The 27934-nt window shown below is 39.4% G+C and overlaps 1 protein-coding gene across 3 annotated transcripts; it reads right to left on the reverse strand.

The window, feature by feature from the left end:
* Positions 1-6025: 6025 nt before the first annotated feature.
* On the reverse strand, positions 6026-26361 carry BVES (blood vessel epicardial substance). Of its 3 annotated transcripts, XM_066315195.1 has the most exons (8): positions 26125-26361; positions 23837-23961; positions 19221-19408; positions 18199-18307; positions 16040-16207; positions 13871-14012; positions 8816-8919; positions 6251-6338 (listed from the first exon to the last, which is right to left on the reverse strand). In XM_066315195.1, the coding sequence occupies exons 1-7, from the start codon at positions 26345-26347 to the stop codon at positions 8852-8854; spliced, it is 1023 nt and encodes a 340-aa protein (XP_066171292.1). In that variant the 5' UTR covers positions 26348-26361; the 3' UTR covers positions 6251-6338; positions 8816-8851. The 3 variants fall into 3 exon arrangements, with proteins under 3 accessions (XP_066171291.1, XP_066171292.1, XP_066171293.1); XM_066315194.1 differs by lacking the exon at positions 8816-8919 and having other exon boundaries at positions 6026-6338; XM_066315196.1 differs by lacking the exons at positions 6251-6338; positions 8816-8919 and adding an exon at positions 9418-10591.
* Positions 26362-27934: the final 1573 nt, after the last annotated feature.

Genomic DNA, 27934 nt, shown 5'->3' on the forward strand with positions numbered 1-27934 from the left:
CAAAAAAAGCTCACAACTTTTTAATAAACTTTACTTTTGTTTTCTTTTTCTGCACAAATACTGTGATTTCCTCTTTGATATTTAAATAAGGATTTGTATTTAAACTTTCAGATTCTGTAGGATGTTTTACAACATACCCTGTGCAAATAAAAAACCATTTTCTATTTAATACAATCCAAGTCAAAGAAACAGTAATCTGTTAGGCACTTAGTCCTCCAAATATAACGAGGAGGACTATATAATTATGTCAGTACAAGCCTTTTTTCCTCTTGCTAATTTTATATGTTAGTGGTGAGCACATAAAAGCTACAAATGAACATAATGAAGTTTCCTTTGATAACTGTTTTTACTGCCAGATGTGTGCAAAGAAGGAAATAAGGAAGGCAGCAGGAAAGACATAGGGAGCCAAATAATCCCCACAATGCTTGTATGAGCTTCATTTCTTTATGGGATTTCCAGAAGAGCAATTCCAGTTTTGCAGCCTCACCATAAGCACCTTTGTATTTTGGACAAAATTGTGTCATTTCTCTATATGCTTACAGAGATGAAATACCAGCTGGTATTCAAGACTAAACCTGCCTTAATTCTCAGAAGAACAAACCCCTATGGAGGTACAAGGTGCAGGGAACATGCAGACTCTTTGCCGTACACTTACAGCCTCTTACCTTTCAGCCAGCAGATGACAACCACACACACCACTGCAGCAGCTTGGGCACATGCCAGAAATGCATTTCAGTGGATTTTCCCAACCACAGAGAACAATCTCACTCAACTCCAAGAAAACAAAGATTGTGTCCTACACACCTGTATGCTGTTTTTATCCTGCTCTCACTCCTCTTTTCTCACACCCAGCCAAATGAACCAGCGGCTTCCACCTGGGTTGCCACTGGTCCTAATAAAATCCCAATGCTGAGACAGAAGCCTGTTTCCCAGCCCACCTCAGAGCTCAGTCCTGACCGTGCTTTGGCACAGGCCAATGATGTGCTCCAGGAAAGGGAAATGGTGGAGGTGTGATGGGAAATGTCCACAAAGCAGTAATGCTGTGATCTTAACATTTATTTTTAAAAAGATGCCTCTGAAGTCCTGCCTCTGAGCAGGTTTCTGTCTCTCTCCCCTGAAAGTGACTGCATGCCTCATGCCCCACACTCATCCCAAAGCCCTTAGAGATCAGGACAAGTCCAGTTTAGCCAGGAGCAGGTATGTTACCTGCCCTTTCTAAGGGGCAGGTAACATATTTTCTGCTGACTTAAGCCAGCAACCCAGCCAAAGAACAGTGTCACTGCCAGCTTTCCTGAGCACACCTGCACAGAGAAGTAGCCTAAGGAACCAAGTTGTGGACTTGACTGGAAGATGAAAAAAGGAGGCCTTTTGAAAAGGATTCCTTCCTCTCTTGTCTCTTTGTGGGTCTATGGCAGCTTTTGAAAAATTAAACAACAAGGAAATGCAGAGAGAAACATAGATGGCTGTTTGGTTTTCCAAGTAAGTTGCAGTCATCACAAAGCGTCCCTGAAGCCTAACAAAGTACTTGCAGACATGAGTGATGAAACCCTGGAAATGTTTGGCCAGAAAGAGTTTTTATAGAAAAAGCTTTTTGTAGAGATTTGGAGTAAAGCCCAAGTACACTGCAAGATAAAAAAATTTACAAAGTAAAATTCCAGAGGGTGGTGTGATCAGGGAAATTATTTGGGAAAAAAAAAAAAAAACAAACCCAACTGCAGAACAGGCATTTAAAAGCTTAGAAGATTCATATTTCTTCACATTGTATTTTGGCAGACAATGTCTATACTCTTATTAAATTCCTAAGTTTTCTGGAACAGGATGGAGCACTGAGTGACAGTGAACACAAGAGTGTTGACGGAATAGCGTACAAGTGGATGCATGTCAAGAGGCACTGCCTTTGATCTGTTCTTTGCTATGAAGGATGACAGGGAGTTGTTATCCCAAAAGCACTTTGCACAGGAAATCAGGATGTAGCTGTAACAGATATTAATCCCCCAGGAGAAAGCTAAGGAGCAATTCAAGCACGGTAAATTGTAGTGACTGAACAGTATTCAGCTACAGTAGGTGAAATGCTGGAGGTTATAGTGATACTTGCACTCATCCCTGTGCAAAGTCCTAATATCTACTTTATCTCTGACTTAGGACTCCTAAGTAATTCTCTGGGAAAAAAAAGCTCTCAAGGTTTCTAGAGGTTTTGAGCAAACACACAGGCATGACATGACACTGCTGTAACTTACATTTGTGACTTATTTTATATACATTAAATGCTAAGTAAAATCCAGTTAATATTTAGGCTCACTGAAAATGCTTTGTTCTACCTGCAGTCATAATAACTTTATCAACTGAAAATCATTTTGTTCTGTTAAATGGCCCAAAAAGAGCCCATCAACTTTTGCAGTGTTGTTGAGGCACGCCCTATTGCCCTCCTTACTGAAAAAGCAGTACAGAGACCATATTGCAATCAATACCGAGTGATCCCATAACTTTTGCTTTGTATTGCATCTCTGCACCCTCTAATGACTTTCATATTATCATCAGCATGCTCTCAGGAAGTTTACATGTCAGGGTTAATTAAGTAGGATGGTTTGTCTTCCCTTATTAATCCCCTAAGTACTGAAAACCCATTCCCCCTTTGAGCAGGAGCAGCTGTGACCAACATGGCATCAGAGATGCAAAACCCAGCATTTTACTCAGAAGCACTTGCTACAACATTTCTGAGAGAATAATTAAAGTAGCTGTTCTTGTAATTCCAGTAATAAGGTTAAAATGTGTCTTTAAAATTTGACTTCCCAAAACTCCATCCAAACCATTTGTGAATGTGTGTGTGATAACCTGTATGTGATAATGTTGCTCTAAAAATTGCTGTGTGCAAAATACTTTCCAAGTCTGCACTTTTGCAATTAGGCTCTACTTAAATGCCAAAAATTTATTGAAGAACCAAACACTTGCCTTTTATTGTATCAGTATTGCTATTTTTTTTACTAAATCACTTCTGTTGCTAATCTTTGTTTTGCTTACTAATGCATATACCAAATAAAGTAGCCTATTTTCCATAAGGAGATTATAATTCTGTTGTCCTCATTTCTTGAAGGGAAATAGTATAAGAAAAAAAGAAGACATTTCGCATTTGCATACTAGTTCAACACATTATATTTTTAAAATTTAAATACATTGGCTTGTTTGTAAAATGACTGTTTCAAAACAAGAGTTGTGTAAAATACATTCATATTATTGAAAGAGTTTTGGTTGTTGAATTAACCTTTTCAACACTTGCCATTTACTGAAATATCCATCATGGACTAGAATCAGAGAGCTGTTTTCCAGCCTGTAGAAACACCATGTGGATCATGGCTACCGAGTTTCTTTACATTAATTGAGGTCCACTGGTTCACCAGCTCTGCCACTACATGCCTGACTTCCTGAGTACTGTTGATTTTCTGAATCCTCTCTAAATGCTCAAATTAATCTTTTCCAGCTTTGGCGAGCTTCTCTACAGCAGATTTACCTCCTGGGGTAGGAGCACACAGGCTCCTGTGCATGAGAGTTACAGCTCAGTCAGCTCCACGTGAAGTTCATTCCACAAAATTTAAGATTGAGACAAACGGTGCTTTGCTATGGGAATGGGACAGAGCCTTGAGTGTATCTCTAAGACAATCCTTGATAGAGCCAAGGTTTTAGTTCAGTCTCCCTGACACACATGGTACTCAATATGCATTTTTATACCAACAAATTCACTGAAATTACAGAATTAAAAAAAAAAAAAAAAAAAAAAAGTGAAGTACCTTTCATTTTTCTCCTCAGGCATTCTGGTTAGCAAAGCCAACAATCTGCTAGTATAGTTCACATTTGCTACTCAGTTACAGTTATGACCAACAGAACATGATGTTCTGATTTAAAAATATGTGTTATTTTATGTTTGATTTACTAATTGAAATTAGTATTACCTTGAAATGAGTGATCCATGTGTTTCCAGCACATCTACCCCTGTACACAAGCCTTCCTTTAAATCTGAATTATTAAATGATGCTTTTCCTTACCTTCTGCAACAGCAATGACAAGGGGTACCTCATTCTACATAGAAAATCAGTTTACAGTCTGTTTTAACTTCTATTGTCTGAGAACAACTCTACTTGAAACAGAGGGACAGAATCAAACAGGCTCTGCAAGTTATATTTGTCAAGTAATCTTATTTCATATTAACTTTACCTATTTATCAGGAATTTAAAATTTTCAGTTATGCATTTTCAGGTAATAAAATGTATCACTTTTGGTAAACTGACATAGCTATTTATCAGAATTTACAGTGTTACTGGTGTAGCATCCTTAGCTTTGGTGATAACTTGGTTCATGCTCCCAGGCACCAGACAAGGGAGCGAGCTCACAGTCCTGAGCCAGAGGTGTGCAGTAGGTATGCAGAGCTCAGCTCTCCCGGCCCTCCCGGCTTAAGACAAATTCTATGATATGCAGGAGATGCAGTCTCTTCAGGCATTGCACATTGATTGATTTGGTAACAAAACACAAAAAAAATTGTTCTGGTGGAGAAGGAGATGTAGGAATTATTACTTTTACTTTAGACTGTCTGCATCTTCTTGTTATTGCTAAACTGCAGAAGTTCTAGTCCACCAGCTTGGTTTTCCTCCTTAAAGGAGTTTGAATGCTAGCAGAAGCTTGGGAAAATGACTTAGGGCAAGTCTCACTACTCCTTGTATCTCCTCAAAAGTAAACCAGTTCCCATTTCCTCTCTTACTCTCCCAGCAGCCAAGGGACAACCTCAGAGATATGGCCATTGTCCCCAAGTGTCCCATACCTACTGATGCTCTTAGACTACTCCATCCCCTCCACAAGGAGTCACTCCATTGCCTTCTGAATGCATGTGGCCTAAAGATATTTTGCATCTACCTGTATATGCCTCAGATCTGTGTGCCATTTATAATAATGCAAAGCTGTCAGAAGGACAAGACACAATGATGTAATATTAAACCCTAGATATAAATTCCCAGAAGCAGGGATGCTGACAACACAGGTCAAACTTCCAATTGCTTAACATGTGTCTTGATATTGCATGAGGTTTTAAGGAGGGAAGAAGTGGGTAGCATAACTTGGATGCACACTTATTCAAGGAAGCACTGTCAGGATAAATTTTAGAAATAATACAGAATGACATCAACAACAACAAAAAACCCAGACCACCACACTTCTAATTGCTAGAGCGTTGACAACAATCTTCTATTATTCTATGTATCAGTTTTGTGTAATTCAATAAATGGAGGAGTAGCTATTTTCTGTTATATTTAGTTAAATAGATACTGTTTGTTCCATGATTTTCAAGAGTTGTCAAAGCTGAGTAGTACAGCTACCATCTACATGTCTCCACATAGCACAGGCAGGACTGCTGTAAGTGCCTCTTATAAAAGCTTCCCACTGTCTCCCTTTATGAGACTGGGCTTTACTAAACTTGAAGCTACCCAGTGTTGGGGTTTGAACAGAATTTCCTATGTCAAGTGTCATTTGTGTGTCTCTTTGAGGGAAGGTTAATTCAGAACAGCTCTGTCAGTCCATGGACAAGGCTAAGGAAAAATCATGAAGCTCAGTATGATAGAGTTGCCTAAAGAAGAAAAAGTTAAGGTTGAAAAGGTAGTATTAAATTTAAATCTTTGGCCAAGAAAAACTAAAATTGAAGTCATTACTACAGTTGTGGAGTCAAGGGGTAAGCCTGGGAAACACTAAAGGCAAATAATTAAAAAAAAAATTGAGGCAGAAGACTGTGTGTGTGTTTTGCACATGAGACTGTCACAACAATAATGGTTGGTAACAGCAACATGGCTTTGGAAACAGAGTTTCAAAATCTCCCACTGAAAACACTAAGATACAAACTTCAAAGGAACATAGGTAAATGAAACTGGGGATATTGTCCACCAAGTAAGTCTAGAAAGTTCCAGCTAGTCAGCAACACAATACCAAATGTATAATAGCAAAAGTCAAAGTGGAAATAAAGCAACCAAAAAGAAGCAACAAATACCCCACACAAGTTTTTATTTATTTTATTTAGAAGTAAAATAAAACATGACATTTCCATCTAGAAGCAACTGGCATATGCTGCAGTAAATTCAAACATGGAGAGGTGAGCTTAGCTTCAGATTCCTCCCAAATTCAGCTCCTTCCTTTTGCACTGGAGTTTTGTGCAAGCTCTGATACACCTGAGGACACAACAGTTTAAGGCAGCCGCTGGAGTTCAAGCTTATCAGCAGAGGGTGCTTCAAAGACATCATCTTCAACACTTTCCTCTATGGGCTTCATCTTTGCTGAAGTTCTCAGGTAAGGAGATGTCCGGCCTGGGCCTGCCACGGGTACAGAGAAATTATCAGTTCATTTAATAACATACACATGCTACCATAGATCTATTTGTGACAAAGTGGAAACAACCTGATGATCTTGCCCTAGGTGCTTCATGAGAGGATTTCTAAGTGAAGGGTTTTTTGTTATCTGACCATGGGCACCAGGAAATTCTAGGCATGGAACAGCCACACTGCTGTGAACCAGCAATGCCTGCTGCTAACCACAGACACAGCATTCTCCCCCAGCTCAGTGCAAACCCTGACTGCAAGGGCTGCCCACTGCTTGTTCCCTGGAGATCATTTTCTCACCGTTTCACTCACCCACCGACTCGTCTCCATTCAATTACAGCAACATGAGTGCTTGCCCCAAGTACAAAAGGCACGCACATCTGCACACCTGCCTGGCTGCAGGGAAGGTTCCTCAGTGCACTGGGCAAACCTTGGATGGGCACATCATCAAAGCCACAACTGCCTTTAAAGTGTAAAGTCACAGAACATGCTGAGTTGGAAGGAACTCATCAGGATCAAGTCCAGCTCCTGGGCCTCCTGCACAGGACACCCCAAGAGTCACACCACATGCCTGAGAGCACTGTCCAGACACAGGCAACACTCTTGAACTCTGCCAAGCTTGGTGCTGTGACCACTTCTTTGGGGAGCCTACCCAACCACCAAGGGTGAAGAGCCTTATCCTAATAGCCAGCCTAAACCACCTCTGACACATCTTCCTAAGTTTTACACAGCACGATAATGTAAAACTTATACATCAAAAAAGATTTGCACACCTGTAAACAACCACCGAGAAAACAAGATTTACAGGCAAAGGCCACACAGCTTTCGACTGACAGTGATTTCACTGCAACAAAACCACCTTTTAGAAAGGCAGCAACTTGTCTGCCAGAGCAGAGCTCGCACCACAGCTATCACTGTCAAGACATTAAATGGAGTTTTTGTGCAAGTTACCACTGCAAACTACCACTATTGCAGTTAAACTTTTAGTCAAACCAAAGAGTCAAACCAGAGAACTCCTTTGACTTCAGCTGAACAGTTCTGTTTTCCATTGTTCACTCTGAAAATGAATCTACACGTGAACATGTATTCTTCTCAGTACCCTCTTCTAGAGTTAGACCACTGCAACAGTATGAGGTAGTAAACAGCTAGTATATGACCAAAAAGATTATGGAAACCTTTGAAATCTCATCTGAGAAAAAAAACAGCAAGAGATAAAGGTTGTGCTAACAGACTGTTTGCATGCAAACTAAAAATTTAAATGTTCTCAAAAAAATACTGATACCCCTAACACAGTCTCATTTTTAAAAAAAGTTTGCCAGATATACAGTGAAATGCTGTGTTAAGGAAGTCCACTTATGAGCAAAGACCAGTCTGCATTGTATGTGTTACAGAGGACAGTATACAGTCACAAGCAACACCAGTACATTTTTATCACATTCACAAAGACACTGTAATTGTCATTTCAGAACTTTTTATAATAAAAATGTATTAGTGTTTTCTTTTGAGATTCAAAAGCCACTTAAACTGCCATAATACAGGGTTACTCAATCATGTTTTTAGATACCAAAATTGTTAAACATTTCTTTCCACACAGATGTGTTTTATGGCCTAAGCAAAGGATAACTAGATCAATTAATTGGCTAATGTGCCTCACTCAGTCTGTGGGTACATTTGGATATAATATTGGCTTTTCTGGGAGACACAAAATGGTAAAAGGGTGCCTGAAAATGCTAAATTACAGATCCAACTTTTTTTTGGTAGATCTTTGTTTATTGTTATTTTTAAATGGTTTTCTTCCATTTAAAATCACTTAATTCTCTCCAGAAAACAGAAGTAAGCAGCCAGAAGTTTGTACAACAGGATCCAATATAAGGCCTAATTTGCTCAGCCTGTTTGTTTCAAAGACATGCTCTTATTTGCTCCAAATACAAAAATTTGTCTACTGATGCCATTATCCAGTGTTGGACAGATGTTCCAGTGACTGAGTCGTATCTTCCTTGCACTACATTTTGTTGCCCTTTCTTGAGGGCCTAAACCAAAATATATATTAAAATTCCTGTGAAATCCAATCCCGCTTTTAACCACAAACAGGGAGCATATAATTTGATAATACCACTAAAACCATTGCCAAACTAAAGTCTTTTTACATTCCTGCTCAGCTTAGAAGTTAACAAATACAGATGCATAGACCAGCAAATCTGAGATGTCTAAAACAAGTACCACAGAAAGAGAGACTGTATCTCTAATAAATACGTGGATGGCTGTCAAGCAACAGAGTTACAGAATAGAAATGAGTGCAAAAATATTATTTAAAGGACTGAAATTCAGTCCTTTGAATTTTGAACTATTTTTGCTTAACTAAAAGTTTGGAAAAAGAGATACCTCTATTTCACTTACTAATGAATTACATACAGATGGACCATGGATGGCAAGCACAAGTGTCACATGATAAACAAACCCCACTTTAATACCTTTTTGAGGATGCCTGCTGAGTTAATGTGATGTTATCAACAGAAAACATCATGCTGCAAACGACTCACTCCGTAAGCATTATAGAACTCTTGTTGGTTACTTCCTTAATATAAAAGCAAACAGTTAGTTGGGTTTCTTAATTAATTAATTCAAAATATACTTTTGTTAGTAATTGTAGTTTGGGACTTACTAATTAGTAAATTTAACCCTTTTATTACTCAACACTTTGAAAAAGGATTAATAATAATTTCTTGAGAAAATGAGTAAAAGGTTATCATTTATAGCATGGATAAAAGCATAATTTTAAAATATGGGATTATACAAAAATATAAATGCTCATTTTTTCAAGATGATGAAAATTAGAAGAAGAAAACTTATTTGCATTATAACAGTCAAAATTTCTATTTGTGGTGGGAGGCTTTTGTCCACACAATAATCACCTAGCAATGAAAAAAGAGTATTCCTGTAGAGTTCCCCTACAGGTTAATTTCCTTCATTCATTTTTTAATTCTAATTTAAAAAAAAAAATTAATTTGCATATGTTTCTTACAATATCTTTTGAGGATTTTGGATTGTGCTTGTTGTTCTAAATAAACAAATGTATGCCTGTAGAAGGAGGATCCAGGAAACAGCACTGGAACTGTGAGCCTCAACATGGCCTAATACTAAATCTTAAAAAAGACAAAAAAAATACCCCAACTGTTGCACTGAGAGCACCCAGCAGAATATTTTAGAAAACACAGCAGTGGCAACATAAATGGCAGATTTTTTTTTTTTTTCATTTTCCCTGTGACCTGAAAAAAGTGTATACATGGCCACAATCCACACTGAATACAAATCTTTAAGCAGAGCTCACCTTGGTAGCAACCCCATCATTGGCAATGACAGTACCCAGGAATAACTAATATGGTTTCTTGGCAAAAACAAAGATTGAAGCATTACAGTTCAGGGAGATGAAGAAACCTTTTACCGAAGTCATAAATTTCACAATCAAAATACAAAGAAGAAATAAAATAGCATTACTTCCCATGGTGTGTGTTGCACTGGTGTAGGGGCAATCCCTCCAGCCCCCAAAAGTAAGGGAAAACATTCCTCAGCTGGGCTGAGGAATTTAAGAACATAAAAGACACATAAACCCCTCTCTCTTGAGGGAAGCACACCCTCTATACAAAAAAAAGGTACAAAGCCAAGGAAAAGTACTGCAGAGAAAAGTGTATTTATCAAGTATGTGCTAAGCACAAATGCATCTTGAGGATTTATATAATTACAGCTGAACTTGTCATGCATTTCAACTACTTTCTCCCAAAGCTGAAACACTGGTGTAAGAGTTTTTTGCTGTTAAGCCTGAAAGAGAAATTTTGATTCTAACTAATCGCACAAACACAGTTTTACAATTTCTTTCTGAGTGTGCAAATTCACCCAAAGGCTCTCTATGCCAAGGAGTGGCTTCAATGTCATGGAACTTTGCTGTGCGTGGAACAGGTGAAAAGCCACTCGAGGGTTTAAAGGTAAGGATCAGAGAACAGACCAACACAGGAGACTTGGTGGCAGGAATCTGCTGCAGGCTGCCTGATCAAGAAGAGCAAGTAGAAGGAAGCCTTCTTTCAACAGCTGGATCACAGGCCTTGGTGCTCGTGGGGAATTTTAACCACCCTGGTATCTGGTGGAAAGGCAACAGTGCAGGCAGTCCAGGAGATTTCTGGAACGCAGCAGACAATTTCTTCGTGCAAGTGATTGATGAGTCAACTAGGGAAGGCGCTCTGCCGGACCTGTCACTGACGAACAAGGGAGAACTCGTCAGGCTGCTGGTAATCTTGGCTGCAGTGTTCAGGAACTGGTGGAGTTTAAGATACGATGTGGTGTGCAAGACAAATAGTAGAATTACAGCCTTACAGGACAGGGGACTGTGGTTTGCTCAGGGTTTTTGCTTGGCAGGAGCTCATGGGACATGGCCTGCAAATGGACCCAAGGACAGATGGTTGATCTTCAAGGACACCTTCCTCAAAACACAAGGACAGTCCATTCCAGTGCACAAAAAGCTGAGCAAGTATGGTAGAAGGCTGGCATAGATGAATAGGAAAGTTCTGACTGATCTCAAACAAACACACACATAGTATAAGTGAGGACGCGCTCCTTGGAAGGAATACAGAACCACGGCCCAAGCATGCAGTGATGAAATGAGGGAAGCCAAACCTCAGGTAGACCTGGATCTAGTGAAGGGCAGCAAGAAAGGCATCTAAAAATAAATAAGCAACAAAAGAAAGACCAGGGCAACTACAAGGAGAGAGCTCAGTGATGCACAGGACACAGGAACATGAAAAAGTCTGAGATATACAATAATTTCTTTGGTTTTTTGTTGTTGTTTTTTTTTTTTTTTCCCACACTTTAGAGGTTTGTCCTGAGGCCTGCTAGGGCTCTGCATCCAGTAGTAGATACAGAGAGTGATTCTTGACTGACAGGAAACCTGACTGAGTTAGGAACAACTTAAGTCAATAGAGTGAACACAAGACTGTGGAACCACATGGGCTACATCCAAGGGTGCCAAGCATTGGCTGATAAAATTGCAAGGCCGCCTCTATCATCTTGGAAAGATGACTGTAGTCAGGGGAGACAAATGAAAATGCCACCATCACAACCATTTTAATGAAGGGGAAGATGGAACACCCAGGGAACTACTGGCCTATCATTTCCCAGGAAAATTATGGAGCTTGCCTTCCTGGAAGCATCTGACCACTCTGACCACCTTCCACCTTTGATGGTGAGCTGATGGCCTCTGTGTATGAATGGAACAGTGGATGTTGTTTACATGGATGGTAGCACAGCCCTCCACTGAGTGCCACTGAGTGCTTCCAGACAAATGGGTAAGAAACAGAGTGGATAGATGGACTACAGCTTCAGTGGAAAATGTGCTGTACTGCCAAGTTCACAGGGTGATAAACAGCAGTACGAAATCCAGCTGTCAGGTAGTTAGTTACCAGCAGTGTTCTCAAGGGCCAATGCCAAGGCCTATAATATTCAAGACATGAATGATCTGGCTGATGGGATGGAATGCATTCCTGCCAAGTCCACAGACAGGACCCAGGCAGTGAGGGAAACTGCTGACAGGCCAAAGGGTAGGGCAGCGAGTCTGGACAGGCTGCTGGAAAAAGAGGAAAGAACTGACAAAAACTACCAGTTGATGAAAGGCAAATCCCTGAACCTACACAGCAATACAGCCTAGGCCCCAGCTGGTTGGAATGCAGCTTTGCAGAAACAAGCCTGGGCATCCTGATGGACACAAAATAGAACATGAGTCAGCAGAGTGCACGGCAGTGAAGTGTGCCATCCATACCTTGGGCCACATCAGCAGCATGTATTGAGCCACATAAGCAAGAGCACAGCCAGCAGGTCAATGAAGGAGATTAATCCCCTCCATTTGGCAATTGTGAGACAGAATCTGCAGTGCTGCACCCAGTTTTGTGCCTGCCTGTACAAGAAAGACATGGACATACTGGAGCCAGAGCAGTGGAGTGCAACCCAGATGGGCAGAGGCTGGAGCAGTGATGGACAGGCTGCAGGAGCTGGGTGTGTTCAGCCTGAGGAACAGAAGGCTCCCAGGGGATCTGACTCTTGTCTTTGGCTACCTAACGGAAGGCAACATAGAAGAGAGAGCCAGACTCTTCTCAGAGGCATGCACTAAATAAAGAAGGCAAACAAGCATGAGGTGCAATAAGAGAAATTTTTTCACCACAAGGGTGGTAAGTCCCTGGAGCATGTTTCCCAGGGAGGCTGGAAAATCTTACAGCTTGGAAACAGTCACAATTTGACCAGACATGGCCCTGCTCTAGCTGATCTTGCCTGGCACATGAGGCTGGACCTGATAATTTCCAGAGGTCTCTTACTACCTCAATGGTACTGTGATGCTGACTGTCCTTGCAGGGAACCGGAGAGAAAAAGAAAACAATACTGGAATTTTCATCAAACTATATCCCAGGTATGACCATTGATGTTCTAGTAGGGTGAAGCACTAGCAGGGTTTTTGCTTCCATTTATCTGGGCATGCAGACTACACCAATGTTAAGGAATAAAACCAGATAGGCCCTCCAGGTCTGAAGGTGTTACTGGATGAGAACTGTGAGGAACATAATGGAAAAGAGATAATTAAACAGAAAGATGCAAATATTTGAAAACATTTCCTCTTCTTAGCAGAGACTTTAACCATAGCAAATAACTGGCAGTGGTTTTTCCTCATATATTTGATTTCTAATCACTAAAAAATAATATTTCCAAAATCAAAATAAATAATCCTATATGATCCTTTTAAATGCTATTAAATTAACAGCTTATGCCAAATGCAAAAATTGAACGTCCTCTGGGGCTCTTTTATTCAAACACTGCTTTCAGAATTCAGGTTAATGTTGACGTTTAGATTCAGAGGAACTAAAAACAAACGTCAGCAAAAGCCTAGAAAGAATAATTTAGAATGTTTTCATAAAGGAATAAATTAAAAGGATAGGAGCAAAAAGGTCAGACACGGTTTCTTCTCTCACTTCATCTGTTCTCTACTACTCCTGTCATACAAAGCACAGCAGAGGAGAGCCTGACAGGATACTTGGAGATTTTCCAGGTGACATTAAATGTTGGTCGTATACCACATTCCTCCAGACCCAGCCAATACAAACTATCTCAGGAGGAAAAGTAGAACACCAAGTTGCTGAGGGAAAATGTTTTGTTTGGGTTTTTAATTTCTACAAGCACCACTGACAGATGAAAGGACATACTACTGTGACTCTACCTTCAGTTTTGCCCCTTTACTACAAACATTCCATATTAGGTCTAAACATAAACATTATGTCAAAGATTATTACTACACATGTTGGGTTTTTTTTTTTGCAGTATGTACATTAGGGTTCTTCATTTAGAACACAAAGCCTCATGCATCTAATGACTGCCTTCATTAGTTAGGTCCCAAAAAGCTACAGTCTGCTTCCACAGAGGGCAACAGGAGATCTGCAGCAATCAATGGTCAACCTGAGCCATGTTCAAAACTGGCACAAAGTGTTCTGAGCACTCACGAAGAGAGGATGCAGAGGAAGTCCCACGAAGGAACATTTGCAAGCCATCCTCGCTGTCACTGGTACTGGCCATGCTGTTCCTCATCTGCATCACCGAGAGCTGAGAGCAAAGGCTGGGCTGTCGGTCAATCTTCTTTGAAGCCTAAAAAAGAAAAAAAAATTATTACTTTAAAAAAAAAAAAGATATCAAGTGAATTAAAATAAAAATGGAAAATTGCTACTTCCCTTGTAATAGATGCTCTGGTCTCAGCCATGATTTAAATTGTTATAGGAGAAGATTCTATGCAGTGTAAATCAATTTAAATGACAGTAGAAAATGCCAGTAATATACTGAAATTGGAACATTGACAAGCATGAAACTGCACATTAATTATTGAATTTCAAATTGCTTTTGTACTGAAATTTTCATGTATTTTCTTACAGAAAGCTTGGGGGTTACTATCTGGTAATTAGTTAGTTAAATATGATGCTCTGCAATTAAATGTAGTCTTTATGATGAGGCTGCTCCTCCTTGCTAAACAAAACAGCATGCTATATAGAGAGGCAATTTATATCTTATCAGAAACATCTTCATTTTCCTGGCTTTTCATTTCATCATTTTAGCAAAGTGGTGAATGTCATTCCTTCCAGGAGATGACCATTTGCCTCTTGATTCTACTGCAGACTAAATGCATCAGGTGAACATTGTCCTCTCCCAGTCAAATGGTCTAAGGAGCTTCCATTTTGCTTTGAGTAGCCTTCTTGAGAAGCCTTTATACTATAACATTTATATGAAGCCATACATTGTACCCATACATTAGGCATTACTGCAAGTCAGAATGCTATTTTAGGTATATGTGAAAGGTAGCAATCAATTACAAGACTATAATGGATAACTACACTTCACTGAATTTTAAAAGTCAGGAACTAGTATCCTATTTCATGCAGAAAAAAATTACTATTTTCCCCAACACTAGTGAAAGTCTCCTTGGGTAAAAAAATCACAAGTTTTCTTACAAAATGAGTTATTACTTTCCATTTTCCAAGAAAAAATTATTTGATAGTTTTACCTTCTTACTACCATCTTGTATATGAATAATCAATACTCAATTTATTTCCGTGGTCCCCTACGTATAGAAGTCAACCACAACATTTTCTGATGAGACTGACACCAGTTAAAGACAAAGATATCAATAATATTTATATTTGAAAGTGAAGCTTGTGAGAGGTGATATGTACATAGTGTGCTGGCAATGGGAAAGTTAAGAATTTATTTGACAGTTCTCATGTCAAGTTACGTAGGAAGAGCTCAAGCAATAGGATTTTTATTTTAGGAAGAATAAAAAGATACTATAAATTTCCCAAATGCTCACTCAGTTTTTACAACATACATTTTCAAAACTTACTATAATAAGCCAGCTACAATTATCTTAAATTTATGTGACTATTGCAACTAAAAACAAAGACTCAGTATATACTGAAGTTAAAGTGTGCAGATGTTAAGTCAAGGGGGGGCAAAGTTAATTGGATTTTTAAATTCTTTGAAATTATGATAAGGAATAAGTAAGGAGACAAAATGAAACTAAACAAGACAGTTCATATATCCATGAGTACACCCAGATCACTTACCAAGATACCTAAAACCCACTCCCCTCTACAGGCAAAGAATGAGTTATACTCAGACCACTTCATGGTTTATACGTAATTATATTTATTTATATTCTACATGTATTTCATGATTCCTTCCACTAACTGTATCCTATCAACATAATGTCTGCTTTTTTTTTTTATTTGCATTTGCAACCCTCAAAGACACGTTGAAATTATTCTTCCTAGCAATCAATATTCTCTGAAGCTTCTTTTTACAAAGGCCCTCATTTATTAGTGAGAAAGGGTATTGAGGGAGAAGCACCTTTTTAGCTACTGACCATCATGTCTAATAGTTAGCTAGAAATATTTCCACAAGCTAATCCGTTCTGAATCTCAGTTACTCATCCTTCTTGTACATTACTGTGCTAACTTTAACAAATGTTGCTTCTGACAGAAATGTTGCACTCACACTGAAAGGTCATGAGTTTGCAGCTGACGGCAGCAGGTTAAAATAAAGTGCTTTAGGAGCATTTAAATTTGAAGTAAAAACACATTTGTATGTGGGAGGAAAATTCCCAAACAAAACTTAAAGTTGCTTACCTTGTCATTTAGGGTTGGGTCATTCAATGAATAAAGTTTATTTGTAATATCTTTGCCAATAAGGTACTTAAAGATCTCATAAAGAAATGGTTCAGACTCCAGAAAGTAAGTCAGCCGTTCCCTGGACCAGCACAGGAACTTGCAGTTATCGTCTGCAATAATGGTGACCTAAAAAAAAATACATTATCAGAATCAGCACATTTAAAAATGCTTTAAGATGAGCACACTTAAACATGCTTTAAAAGAAGTGACACCATTTTATTTGTGACTCCAGTTAAAATAACTCCTAGAGCCATAAAGCTTTTTGGTATCCCTTTGCTAGGAATGTGATATTTACAAATGTAAAAATTCTCAGCTATTTATTATCATTATATTTTTAACTGCTACATGTAGCCAGTTTGTTTTACAGAAAACCTGGAGGATAATAACAGGGGAAAATATCTCATGAGTTCCCAAACCATAAAAGCATTTATATGAGAGGAAATTCATATATAGAGTCTGTCCTATAGTGATGACAAGTACTTGCAGTAGGCCTATGTAGCTTGATTTTATTTTGCATCACTGTCACCAAACAGGAACAACTGGCATCACCCAAAGGTCTTCATCAAAGAGCTTTTAGTGATTTTAATAAAATATTTCCACCTTCCTCTCATAACTGCCAGCCCTCTTGATCCCACAAGTTCAGCCTTGCAGCAGCTGAGCCAAGGCTCTGTTTGCTCAGTTTTTGATTACCCAGCTATGGGTAGTTACAGGGGACCTTGTCCCCTCCCATGGGAGGATGGATTTGCCAGCTTCATCCCCCTGCACCAGCAGAGGGCAATGCCTCACCAAAACCCACACTGGCAAAACCCAGGGGCAGGTTTTGTAAGGGGTGGTCAGGCATCTATGAATAAACCAAAATCAGGCGCTCTCTGCTTTTACAAGATGACAAAGTCGTAGGGGAAAAAAAAAAAAAAAAAAAAAAAAAAGAAAGGCAAAACCCCATAAAGAAACAACGGAAAACTGTCATATATCCGTAGATTGTTAACTCCACAAACTAATACAAGCTGACAGGCTGAGGAAGAATTCGCCAGCATTGCCAGCAGATGGGGTCCTTAAGACGGAATCCTGTGCCCCTGGAGCAGCGAGGCTGCCGGTATTCGCAAGGCTGTCACAGGCAGGACCCACGAATAAAGGACGGACACTGCTCCAGATTACAGCAATCCCTAAGGCAGGCAGGAGCCGAGGCATGCCCCTTTTCCCTTGAGAGGGACTGGTTCATTTCCAGCAGCTTCCAAGAGAAAGGGGCCGTGCCAAGAGGGCAGCCAGGCTGTGGGAGGCCTCGCTGCTGCGCAGGGAACGCACCGGGACCAGCCTCTCCCCCTGGCGCTAAGCCCGATGTTTGACTGGAACATATGACATCAAATCACCGATTTTAGCGTCTGCACTGCTCCGCCTCCCTCCCCTTCTGCCACGGCATCAACGTGGCTGTATCAGTCATAGTCCAGTCATTATTACACACACCTAGCTAAAGAACAGCAAATAAGAGGTAGCAAAATAGCCATTTCTATGAGAAAAAAACCATCCTTTTCTAAAAGTATTCCACCTCCCCAAACTATAATAAAATATATTTAATATACCAGCATAATGACACTGGTAGGGAAATACGCCCTTATTGTTCCCCATATGAATATTTTTATTCAAAATACTGAGGTAATTTTCAGCTTATGTTGCTTTAACAAATTGCAAAATGACAGAAGTATTAATACACTTTTATAAATACCAATTTCTAATTACTAGTGCCTGAACTTCTAGACTTTCATTGTTACAGTAGTTCTTTTTCCTTTTTCTTTTTTTGAACCAGTGATGAGACCTGCTCATATCACCTTTTTCCATCAAAACTACCTCTTCAATTATTTGTCCTGGACAATCTATTAACACAAACTTGCAAACAGTAAAAGAGAAGAGAACAGCAAAAGCCAGACTGCTCAATACACAACATTATAATACTATTTTTCAGCATTTAAAAGTTATTCTTGATATAGTCCATCTTCAAACACCTGTACTAGAAAGATAGCAAAATTATGCAAATCAAACAGTTCACTGTTGACCAAATTTATATGCTGTTTTTTTAATGGTCTCACCAGCTCATATCCAGTGACATTTAAAACAAAGTGTACCTGGAATTTCTCACCCCGGTTCATCTGCGTCGATCGAAATTCAGGAGAATCTATAAAGGCACAGGGGTAAATATTATGCAGAAAATGCCCTCTATAAGACACCTTCATTCTGGAAATAAAGATGTATGAAAAAACATTTTAAAATCACAGAGGCTGATTAATTTAATCAAAATTTGGGTAGGGCTATTGACAATGATAAAGCAATAGGTAACAGGTAAACATTCATCTCCTGGAATATCACTCCCAGAGCTACCCAGTTTTCTGCCTAACTGATTCTAAGCAGAACAGGCTGCCAGACAAATAGAGAATTGATGAACATGGCATGTATCCACAAAACATTGTTATTCAATACGAGAAAGGTCGTGTTGCACAGCCAGACAGAATCAGGCTTCCCTTAGGTAAGTAGCTTTGTGGTAATGATTAAGAAAAAAAAAAAAAATCAAGCCTGACATCACTGTTGCTGTCAAAAGAAACTGGTTAAAATATTGGCCAGAATTTAGCATGAGTTTCAAAATCACAGCTTGCCCGTGGGCATGTATTTTGCCCTTTCTCACCTGGATTCTGTCTGCCTCTGGGCAGTGCACCTGCCCCTCTCTACTTGCATGTACAAGTGCAATTAATCAATTGCGAAGGCCTGCCCTTTCAAAGCTTACTGGAGAGGCACTTCTTCCCTCATACACCCTAATTTTTAACCTTAAAACCTGAGAATGGGCTAAAGAGACAACTAGGATATCTAAGACTCAAACAAATGTCTTGCTTATTTTGCAAGATGCTGCCTTTGGTATTACACAAATATAATTCCCACTAAAATCCATTCAGCTGCACACATAAGCAGATACACAATATGCTCCCAGTAACAGGTATCACTGTCACCTGAAAATGGTGTCAAACTAGTCTGTAAGTATAGACTATTTGACTACAGACCATAATGTATTACAAACAACTGCAACCTCAATAATTTTCTAATTTGTTCTGCCATGACACAAAGCATATGACTGTCCCCAAGCTTCTATAGAACCTACTTCCCCTTCAGCAGGATGCTTAGCCTATCATCAACTGATGTTTTATCTTCTGCTGCATAGGCTTGACCTGTCTTCAAAGTCTGAATGTTGCAGAATTGTCCAGTTAGTCTTTGGAAGAGCTCTGGAGGCACATGTAGAGGTTCAAACATTCTCTTGTAGAGGCTGCTAAGCTCCTTCTCTATCTTGATCTAGATTGGAAAAACAAGAGACATCAATAAACACAGATACATTAGTTAAAAAGGTAAGACTGCACACAGACTTTAGCTTGAGGAACATCTTTGGCTTCATTATGCTTAAGCAAGGAAAGAAGTGGAAAATGTCTGATTGTCTATCCACAAACACTGTCTATGACAGGGTGACCAAAACCTTATCTAAAATCAGCCAGGATGGCACACTGGCACTTTAGAATGCTGTTCCATCTAAGTGGCACATTAAAACACAGACAAGGAGCCTTCTGAGGTGTCTGTTGATATAATAGTGAATAGGACTTGGGCAAGAGGTATACAGAAAAAAAAAATGAGGTTGTCTTTCACACTGCATGCACACATCACTGTGCCTATCTCTCAGGCTCTCCTGGGAGCCCCTCTCAACCCTGAGCTTCTTGGCTTACTTGCAGTAGAAAAGCAAGTCCTGAAAAAACAAACCAATTATATTGAAACCACATGTGATGAGGTTTGTGTGAGGGAGAGAGAAAAAAAACCACTAAAAACACTGCCAGCTGAACATCCCACATCTAAGAGCCCACCCAAACTCAGGCAGCACCAATGAAGGATGTTGGCTGAAATCTTAAGCCTGGAAGTCTTCCCTGAATGAAGGAAGCAGGGGGTGAGACAATATTACAGCCTTCCTGAAAGCAGAGGCAGCCTGAATAAAGCCTGCATATTTGCCATGAGGAAGAAAAATTAGAACAATAAGCATCAGATAATGAAAAAAATAAAATACACATAGAATAGAGAATAAGGAAAAGCAGCCAAGAAAGAATGGCAGAAAAGAAGAGAAAGGCAGGTTTCTGACTCATGTTCAATTCTTCCTCCAGGGCCTGCAGGTCCTCTTCTACAAAAAGCCTGCACACAGACTTTAGCTTGAGGGACATCTTTGGCTTCATTATGCTTAAGCAAGGAAAGAAGTGGAAAATGTCTGATTGTCTATCCACAAACACTGTCTATGACAGGGTGACCAAAACCTTATCTAGAATATCTTATCCATCTATTATCAGTCAAGCATGACTTCCCTTGGTAAATCCTTGCTGACCACTCCTGATTACCTTCTTGTGCTTCATTCACATATAAATATTTTCCAGGACTATCTAGTCCTTCTTTTCAGAGATCAAGCTGAGGCAGACCACTGGGTTCTCCTTCTTGCTCTTTTTAAGTAAAGGTGTGGCATTTGCTTCCTCTGTTGCTCCTCACTTCTCTCTGTCACCACCATTATTCCAAGACACTCAGGAAGTGCAGTGCCATCAGCTCTTGTGGCTGTGTGACATTAGGGCTCGTGGACTTAACATGTCCAGTGCATCACGACCTAAAGTTACACTGGTATCACATTGAATCAATTACTAGTTAAATATTCTACAAGCAACTACACTCATATGAAATCCAGGTTTTGAATTTCCTGTATGTTCCTTATGCCACAATCTTAAATCCCTCAGAGAGCATCTACCCAGGCAAAACAAGGATTAAAAGTAAACATGCAAGAGAAACTGTATAATGTTAAGGATTGTGCGGAGTTATTTGATTTCAAAGTATGTTCCATATACCCACAAAGCTAGATGACTGTTTTATAATCATGTTCTCCAGGAACTCTTTAATTTTTAACAGGTGTACCAATTTAATTAGCATCTCTTTCTATACAGGACCACTGCAACTTAAAGGAACACATGTTCATCTGAAAAAGGAATTTACGTAGCTCCCAAGACTCCTGAACCCAAAACCAGGCATACAGGCATGAGTGCAGATATCGGCCCTGGAGTGTAAATCCAATCCCTTAACTAGCACATGGTTCAGGTTTCATGATCTTCCTCTAGTGTGTAACACTTTGAGGGGAAAGCAGGTGTGGCCACTTTCTTAAAGACTGATCAGATTGCAGGCTGTAGATGTGCTTTACATGGGCTCCCTTGTAACAGACCATTCCCTCTTCCCAAGCACAGCTGACTGCTCCTCCAGTCATGCTTGTGGGTCATATTCCAAACAAGCCATATGGGTAGGTGTAATGTTTTGTTCAGCAGGGGTTGAAATATGCTGGGATGCTGCCAGAACTCCGAGTCAGACTCATTAGACTCAGCTTCCACTCTGACTAAAAAAGCCAAGGATTCTGATTCCTTGCAAAGCTCCAAGGAATCAAAACCACTGAAATAATCTTCTGGTCAGAAAAGAAACTCACTGTGACTTTGCATGCTCCATTTAATAAAATAAATATTTAACAACCAAACATATCAATTATTCATTTTGTAATATGACTAACTTGTAATTATTCTGCCATTCTTCTCTTTCTTTGGAAAGCTCTTTTGTGAGAATTACCAAAACTGATCAAGATGGGCAATACAATAGCCACAGAGAGAAAATCTCATTCAAAAATTAGTTCCTAAGAGCTTTAATTTTTCCCCTATTCTTTGTCCTCCTGTAGGAAAAGCACTTAAAACAGCCTTGGGGTTCATAATAGATATGTTTGACAGCTAAAAATACATGCATGACTATCAAGCATCACTTCAAGTATGATTGTTGATCATCATTTGTTACAAAGATTAATATTTTTTGATAATTACTGAAAATACTATGCATTACAGAAAATAATATTTTTTGTGCAATGTTCATAAATACTGTAACTTCTCAATGGAAAGAAGACTATTGAAATTAAGCCTTAATATGCAAAGAAACAGCACTACCTGGCTAGTCTGTCAGATCTAATTTTTGGCTAAGCTTTTAAGTTGCATAGGTCACATAGCACAGTTGATGGTAATCTTTGGGTGAATCTGTGTTCCACTTTGGAGGAACACTGCTGTAGGTAGAGCCTCTTCCTTTTTTAACACATGTACTCAATTTATCAACTTGTTGTAGACAGATGCAATTTAACCTTTAGCCTCCTTTTAAATGCTGTGGTTGCCTGCCCAAGTGTGAGCAGCGCAGAGTTTATGGGAGTGCCAAGCACCTCAGTTCTGCTGTGGTTACACTGACAGTGGGCAAGGGCTACAGAAAGAGAAAGCAAAGTTTAAGGCAGGTGCCCCAGGCCTCCCTCTCTTAGATGCAATTTTTTACCAACTTTGGTGACTGAGTTTTATCAGTCAAGTTTTATATTCTTACACAATTCCTTCTTTTTGTATCCACCTACAGAGTACTTCAATCACTTCTACCACTTAACCTAACTCCTACAAATAATTCTGCTAACAAATTTACAAGGGGATTTAGTGAAAATAGCTGCCTCCTCAATAGGATGAGATCTATACCATAAGCAAAGTAGCCCAATCTATGCCAACATAGCTTTAATAGACAACTGTAAGTACAAAAGAATGCATTTATTTCTTCATTCAGCATTGATTTACACATTGCAAAGTGATTTTCTTTGGTTGTTTTTTTTTACTCAAGCCCAAACCAGCACATCATCCTCCGAGGATGCTTTTTCACTCGCCAAAAAACCTTTAATTTAGATTCTTGGAAAGGGTTGGATGGGTACCAACTCAAGGATCATTACCTACATTTAGGGATACCACAATTCACTTTTAAATACAGGTAAGTTTAAAGGTTTGGTTTCCCAGGGAAATGGGTTTCTATTAGCTGAGTACTCCTGCCTTTCACAATCATTTCTGTCTTTGGTGGCCATTTCCTGTCCCATCTGACAGAAGATTAGAAGCCTCAAGATTTACTAAAAAGGCTTAATTGGTGGGGGAGGGTTGAAGGGAGGCAGAACATGCTAATTTGGTTGAGGGAAAAGACTGGAAGTGAGTTCTTCCCATATTAGAAACCAGAGTACCTGCATGGGATATTTAACTGTGGATACCTACAGAGTAGGTAGAATCTGGCCTCACTGTCCCTCTGTTATCACAGCTGCTATTCTGTTTGTGTGCTGGACAGCATGGCCACGGCTACCTAGCAGAAATACAGTGCAGTTTCATCATGTGCTGCATGTCAGTGGTGATATAAATGGATTGAAAAGGCTGAAAAAAATAGCATTAGTGAGACCAACTGAAGAGGAAGTTACCCTTTAGGTAGCAAGATGATTCTTCAAGAGCAATTTGAACTAGAAATATTTACTACACATCTACAATTGTCTACTAACAGATCAGTCTAGTCAGCTTTAAGTTACTTCCTTGGCAAGACAGAAGTCAAACTCTATGCTGCCTTGCCAGCTAATTTCTTAGCTGCTTTCTTACACAGCCTGTGTTGAATTGGTGAAGAGCTTATTTCCAGGTAGGTTTTGTTCTCTCCCTTTTTTTTGTTTTTTTTTTTTTTGGCACAAGTTGTTGCACACTTCCAGAGTCTGTCCAGAGTGTGATTTTGAGCCAAACACAAAAGTATTCTGCTGAAAATGTGTACTAATCCATTGGTTTGCCCAGCAAACATGGGCAAAACTTGCTTTCCTTGCATCTTTCTAGACTGCTTGTGAAATTTAGCTGTTATACATACCGGTCTTCTTTTATACACGAGGTATATGAAATGCAAAAGGTTGACAACCAAAAACACAGAATTCCAGATCATTATGTCCAAGGCACAACGATAGAGTGTTGCCCAAATGATGAATAATGCACATCCTGTAAAAATTTAAAAAAAAGGAGAAAGTTAAATTTCACCAAAAAATAAACATTCCTAAAAAAAAAAACAAAAACAAAACCAACAAGAATATGTCCACTGAGTATAATTATGCTAAAAAGCAACATATTCTAAAGTTTAGCTTTAATACAGTTAAGCTCTCTGGATGAAGATGTGCAACAATAGCTAATCACTGCAATGCTGCAAACAGGCACTGAGGGCAGGTTGACAGACTGCAGCCCTATTACATGGGACTGCAACACTGTAATGACAGTAACTCAGATCAGCGTGGGGCAAGCAGAAAGGTGCAGTCCATGATGATTTTTTTACTGAAACGAAGTAGAAAAGAGATGGAGGAAAATTAGGCAGCTTACAAAAATTTGCGTTGCGTTAATTAGAGAAAAAAATGAACCTAGAAATTAACGTTCACATCTAATTAGCAAGGAAGAGTTGCTTAAAAACTTCCTAAAGTCATATGCAAGTATTTTTTAAAATTAAAAGAAACTATTATTGTTGATGTGACAAGGTCACATCAGGAACCTGAATTCTCCTGTGTAGCATCAAAGACAAAACTTCCAAATGCTTACTCTTTTTTTGTTACTTGCCTTACTTTGAGTAATGACACTTGCTTTAAAAGATAAGGCATTTTGTATGACTGGGGATTCCATTTTCAGCCTACAAAGACAATATTTATCAAATGATGGATTATGTATTTGTGAGTCCCTCCCAGATAACTGTGAGCCTACCATCCAACAGAGATGGCTGGAGAGGTCACAGACATATTTTCCCTGCAAAGACAAAAAGGAGACAGTGCTAAATGAGTGTTCTTACCCCCTTTCTCCCTGAAGAGGACATTGACTTAATGAACTCGGTTATTATCTAGCCTGTCTCAGTTGTTAACTGATGAGGCAGCACTTACATATGGATTAGAAAAATCAAAATATAGTGACTCTTGATCTGCTCATTAGTTAGACTGCAAGGCACAGGAGGATACAATGTCTGGATGTATTGAAGAGCAGCAGAGAGGTGGGGCAGAGTCAAAGCAAAGGGAACAGGTCACTAGGAACCAGGCCTCATTACTCATTCTGCCCACTGAGTAAATCTGCTACCACCCCAGCTTGCTAAACTCTGATTCCCCTCTCTGCTCAAAATACTCCAAGACCTGCAGATCAAAATGGTAGGCTCAGCAAGTGCAGAGCTCCTTTTGCTTTTAGTGTCAAGATAAAAGGTCTTGCAATACTCAGACCCTTGGTCACCAGTCCAGTCTGTTTTAAGAAGTTATCCTATTATAACTATAAAATAGAAAATGGAAGAGCATTGTAAATTCAAACAGTTCTATCATAAAATTGACCCACACTATAAAGTCAGTAAGCACTCGCTTAAAAATACTTAAGCATGCTCTTGCTGGCTTGGATTTATCCTTCTTACACTGCAGTGAGTCACTATTCCTTCTTTGATCACAAGGATCACACGAAGTACAGAGGCTTTGAAATAGCTGTGGGACTGCAATGCTACAAATTGAACCACATTTGCTTAGTCTCAAGGATGCCAAATTTAGGTTTTTCCTCTCAAGTCAGACTCTGGTGTCACAAGATTCCTAGAGTGGTAGAAGAAACACAAGTGATATCAGAACACAGCATGCACTCCCCATCGAAAGGCTGCACTTTAAAATCAGCAACAAAAATAACGCTGGTTACCAACAAGTGCCACAAAGTTGAACCCACATTAACAGAACACAGGCTTACAGCAAGCTTCTCAAGGAAAACTCACCTACCTCAGACACACTAAGCCAGTGCACCTGCCAATACATAGTCCCAGTACTTACCTGAAATCTAAAATAAAGGTCTGAATGATCAGACATAACTGATTTGAAATAAGTTGATTTTAAACATCCAGTTACGTCTGGCATAAATGATGTCCACTTGTTTTCAAGCTGACATCTTCATAGGTTTGCAATTGCAAATTACAGATCTAGGAAGTTTTAAGAGCCAAGGGTTAAATAATCTTTCTAGAAAAGATCTTGTCTTGGACCAAAACTACCTTCATCAGAGCACAGTGGCCATTAATAGAGGCAGTAATTTCATTATAAGCTGCAGAGACCAGCTCCATGATGGTCAAACCCAGCCTTTTCTGCCACATTTCTGTCTCCAGAATAATTCTCCTACCTACGGTGAGCAGGCCTCGCAGAAGAATCATATGAAGATTCAAAGTAGTTGGAATAACCAGTCCAACTGCAAAGCAAATGTTTGCCACGTGGAAAACAAGATGATGAATCTCTTTCCAGTTCTCACATGCAGTCTCATTGAGAGGATCAAGGGTGGAATTTTTTAAGTCTGGAACAAAACCTAGTGGAGTAACAGTGAGTGGGCTCATTGCTGTAGTATTCATCTTGGAGACTCCTGCAAGGAGAGGGAAAAAAAAAATCACTATGCATTAAACTGAAACACAGTAGACACACAGTTGTCTAGTATGGGTTTAGGGTTATTTTGTCTCTTCCCAAGGTATATTTTCCATTATCATTGATGAAAAAAAAAATGCATTAAAAGGGTAAGCTAGGTCTATAGTTCAGTAGTGCTTTGCTATCTCTTTCACCTAAATCATAGCTACCAAAACACAGAGGCTGCTAAGTCTGTTGCCAGTCTTTTGGAGAAATCACTTGGTCTACACAGTTTGAACAAACTTGCACGACCTTTGTCTCTGTGTGGAACTACTGGAGAGACTGAGACAGCTAAAGATTATTTCAAATCTAAGTATATATAGGATGTTTTTGTTGTTATAATCATAAATATAACACATATACCTTTTGCCTCATTTAAATGGAAAAAAATACCTGTGGGCAAATCCCAATGCAAAAAACCAATACTGTTACAAACAAACTACAGGGAGAAACTGGAAGATTTCGAGACACTACCTTTAGAATATTAAAAACTGGTCTCTCTGGGTAACTGCAGTCAGTGTTACAAGCTCTACAGAAGGTCTTCTAAGCCCAGAGCAGGTCTCAGCTGAAAGAACATGACTGCTCCTAGACATGTCTGCTGTCAAGCACAGGAGAACCCTGCTTCCAGCCAGGCATGTATGGTCTCTCACTGCCTCAGCAGCAGAAATTACATGGAGGTGGGCTTGAGTCTCATTAATGAACAAAATGCACTTCATCACTGAGCAAACAAGCTCCGTAACATACAATGCAGCAGGATTTGCATTCAATTAAATTCTGTAGAGATGGTGCATGTCCCTGATGTGTGTCATCACTAACTGCCACGTAATTTATCTGCTCAGCAGAAAATTTTGGGTCACAGTTAATACGCTTTATTTCCTGCAGACTTGAATATATACTCTGAAGCATCTCTGTTAATTGAGACTGTTTCTTGGCCTGTGAAATAAATTTGAGTTGCTTCATCCCATCATTATTTTCTCCCTATCAACCTGTGTACAGGGCATAAGAAAATGGTACACTTTTCAAAATTAATTAGTGTTTTAGACCCCTTCTGAAAGCAGTGGGAAGAAAGAAATCCTCAACACTCCCTTAGGGTTCATCTCCTATGTCCAGAGCCTGTCACAGCTAAAGTATGCTACAGAATGTGCACAGGCATCCTGCACAATCAAACACTAGCCCAGATGAAGTATATCTGTTTCTGGATTGAAATGATTTCCAAGGGAAAAAAAGTATCTAATCCTAATCCTAAATATCTAATCTAATCCAAAATCCACAATTCATATATGTCTTAAAATGTCAATTTCCTCTTGTCATTCTTACCTTAGTTATTCACAAAGATTAATTAAGATGTGGGGGTTTGTCCTAAACTCTACACCTGACTGTTAGCAAACATCAAATATATCCAAATACACTCCTATTTTCTTTCGGCTCTTTCACGAGTTCACCCAGAGAGTCATTAGGGCAGTTTCACTGTCCTGACCTGACAAAGCCACTCACACAGCGAGCCAAAGCCCGAGCCCCTGCGAGGCTGCAGGACTGGC

Source organism: Sylvia atricapilla, chromosome 3 (genome assembly GCF_009819655.1).
Source record: "Sylvia atricapilla isolate bSylAtr1 chromosome 3, bSylAtr1.pri, whole genome shotgun sequence".
Classification (NCBI taxonomy): domain Eukaryota; kingdom Metazoa; phylum Chordata; class Aves; order Passeriformes; family Sylviidae; genus Sylvia; species Sylvia atricapilla.

What these genes read in the sequence shown, in the direction of transcription:
- BVES (XM_066315194.1), bottom strand. Translation starts at nt 26,347, where the DNA reads ATGAATACTACAGCAATGAGCCCACTCACTGTTACTCCACTAGGTTTT. An exon ending in AGCATCCTGCTGAAGGGGAA is followed by an intron (nt 18,308 to 19,220) that starts GTAGGTTCTATA and finishes CTTTATTTCCAG; the next exon opens with AATGAAGGTGTCTTATAGAG. An exon ending in TTCCTCTGCATCCTCTCTTC is followed by an intron (nt 6,339 to 13,870) that starts GTGAGTGCTCAG and finishes TACCCGTGGCAG; the next exon opens with GCCCAGGCCGGACATCTCCT.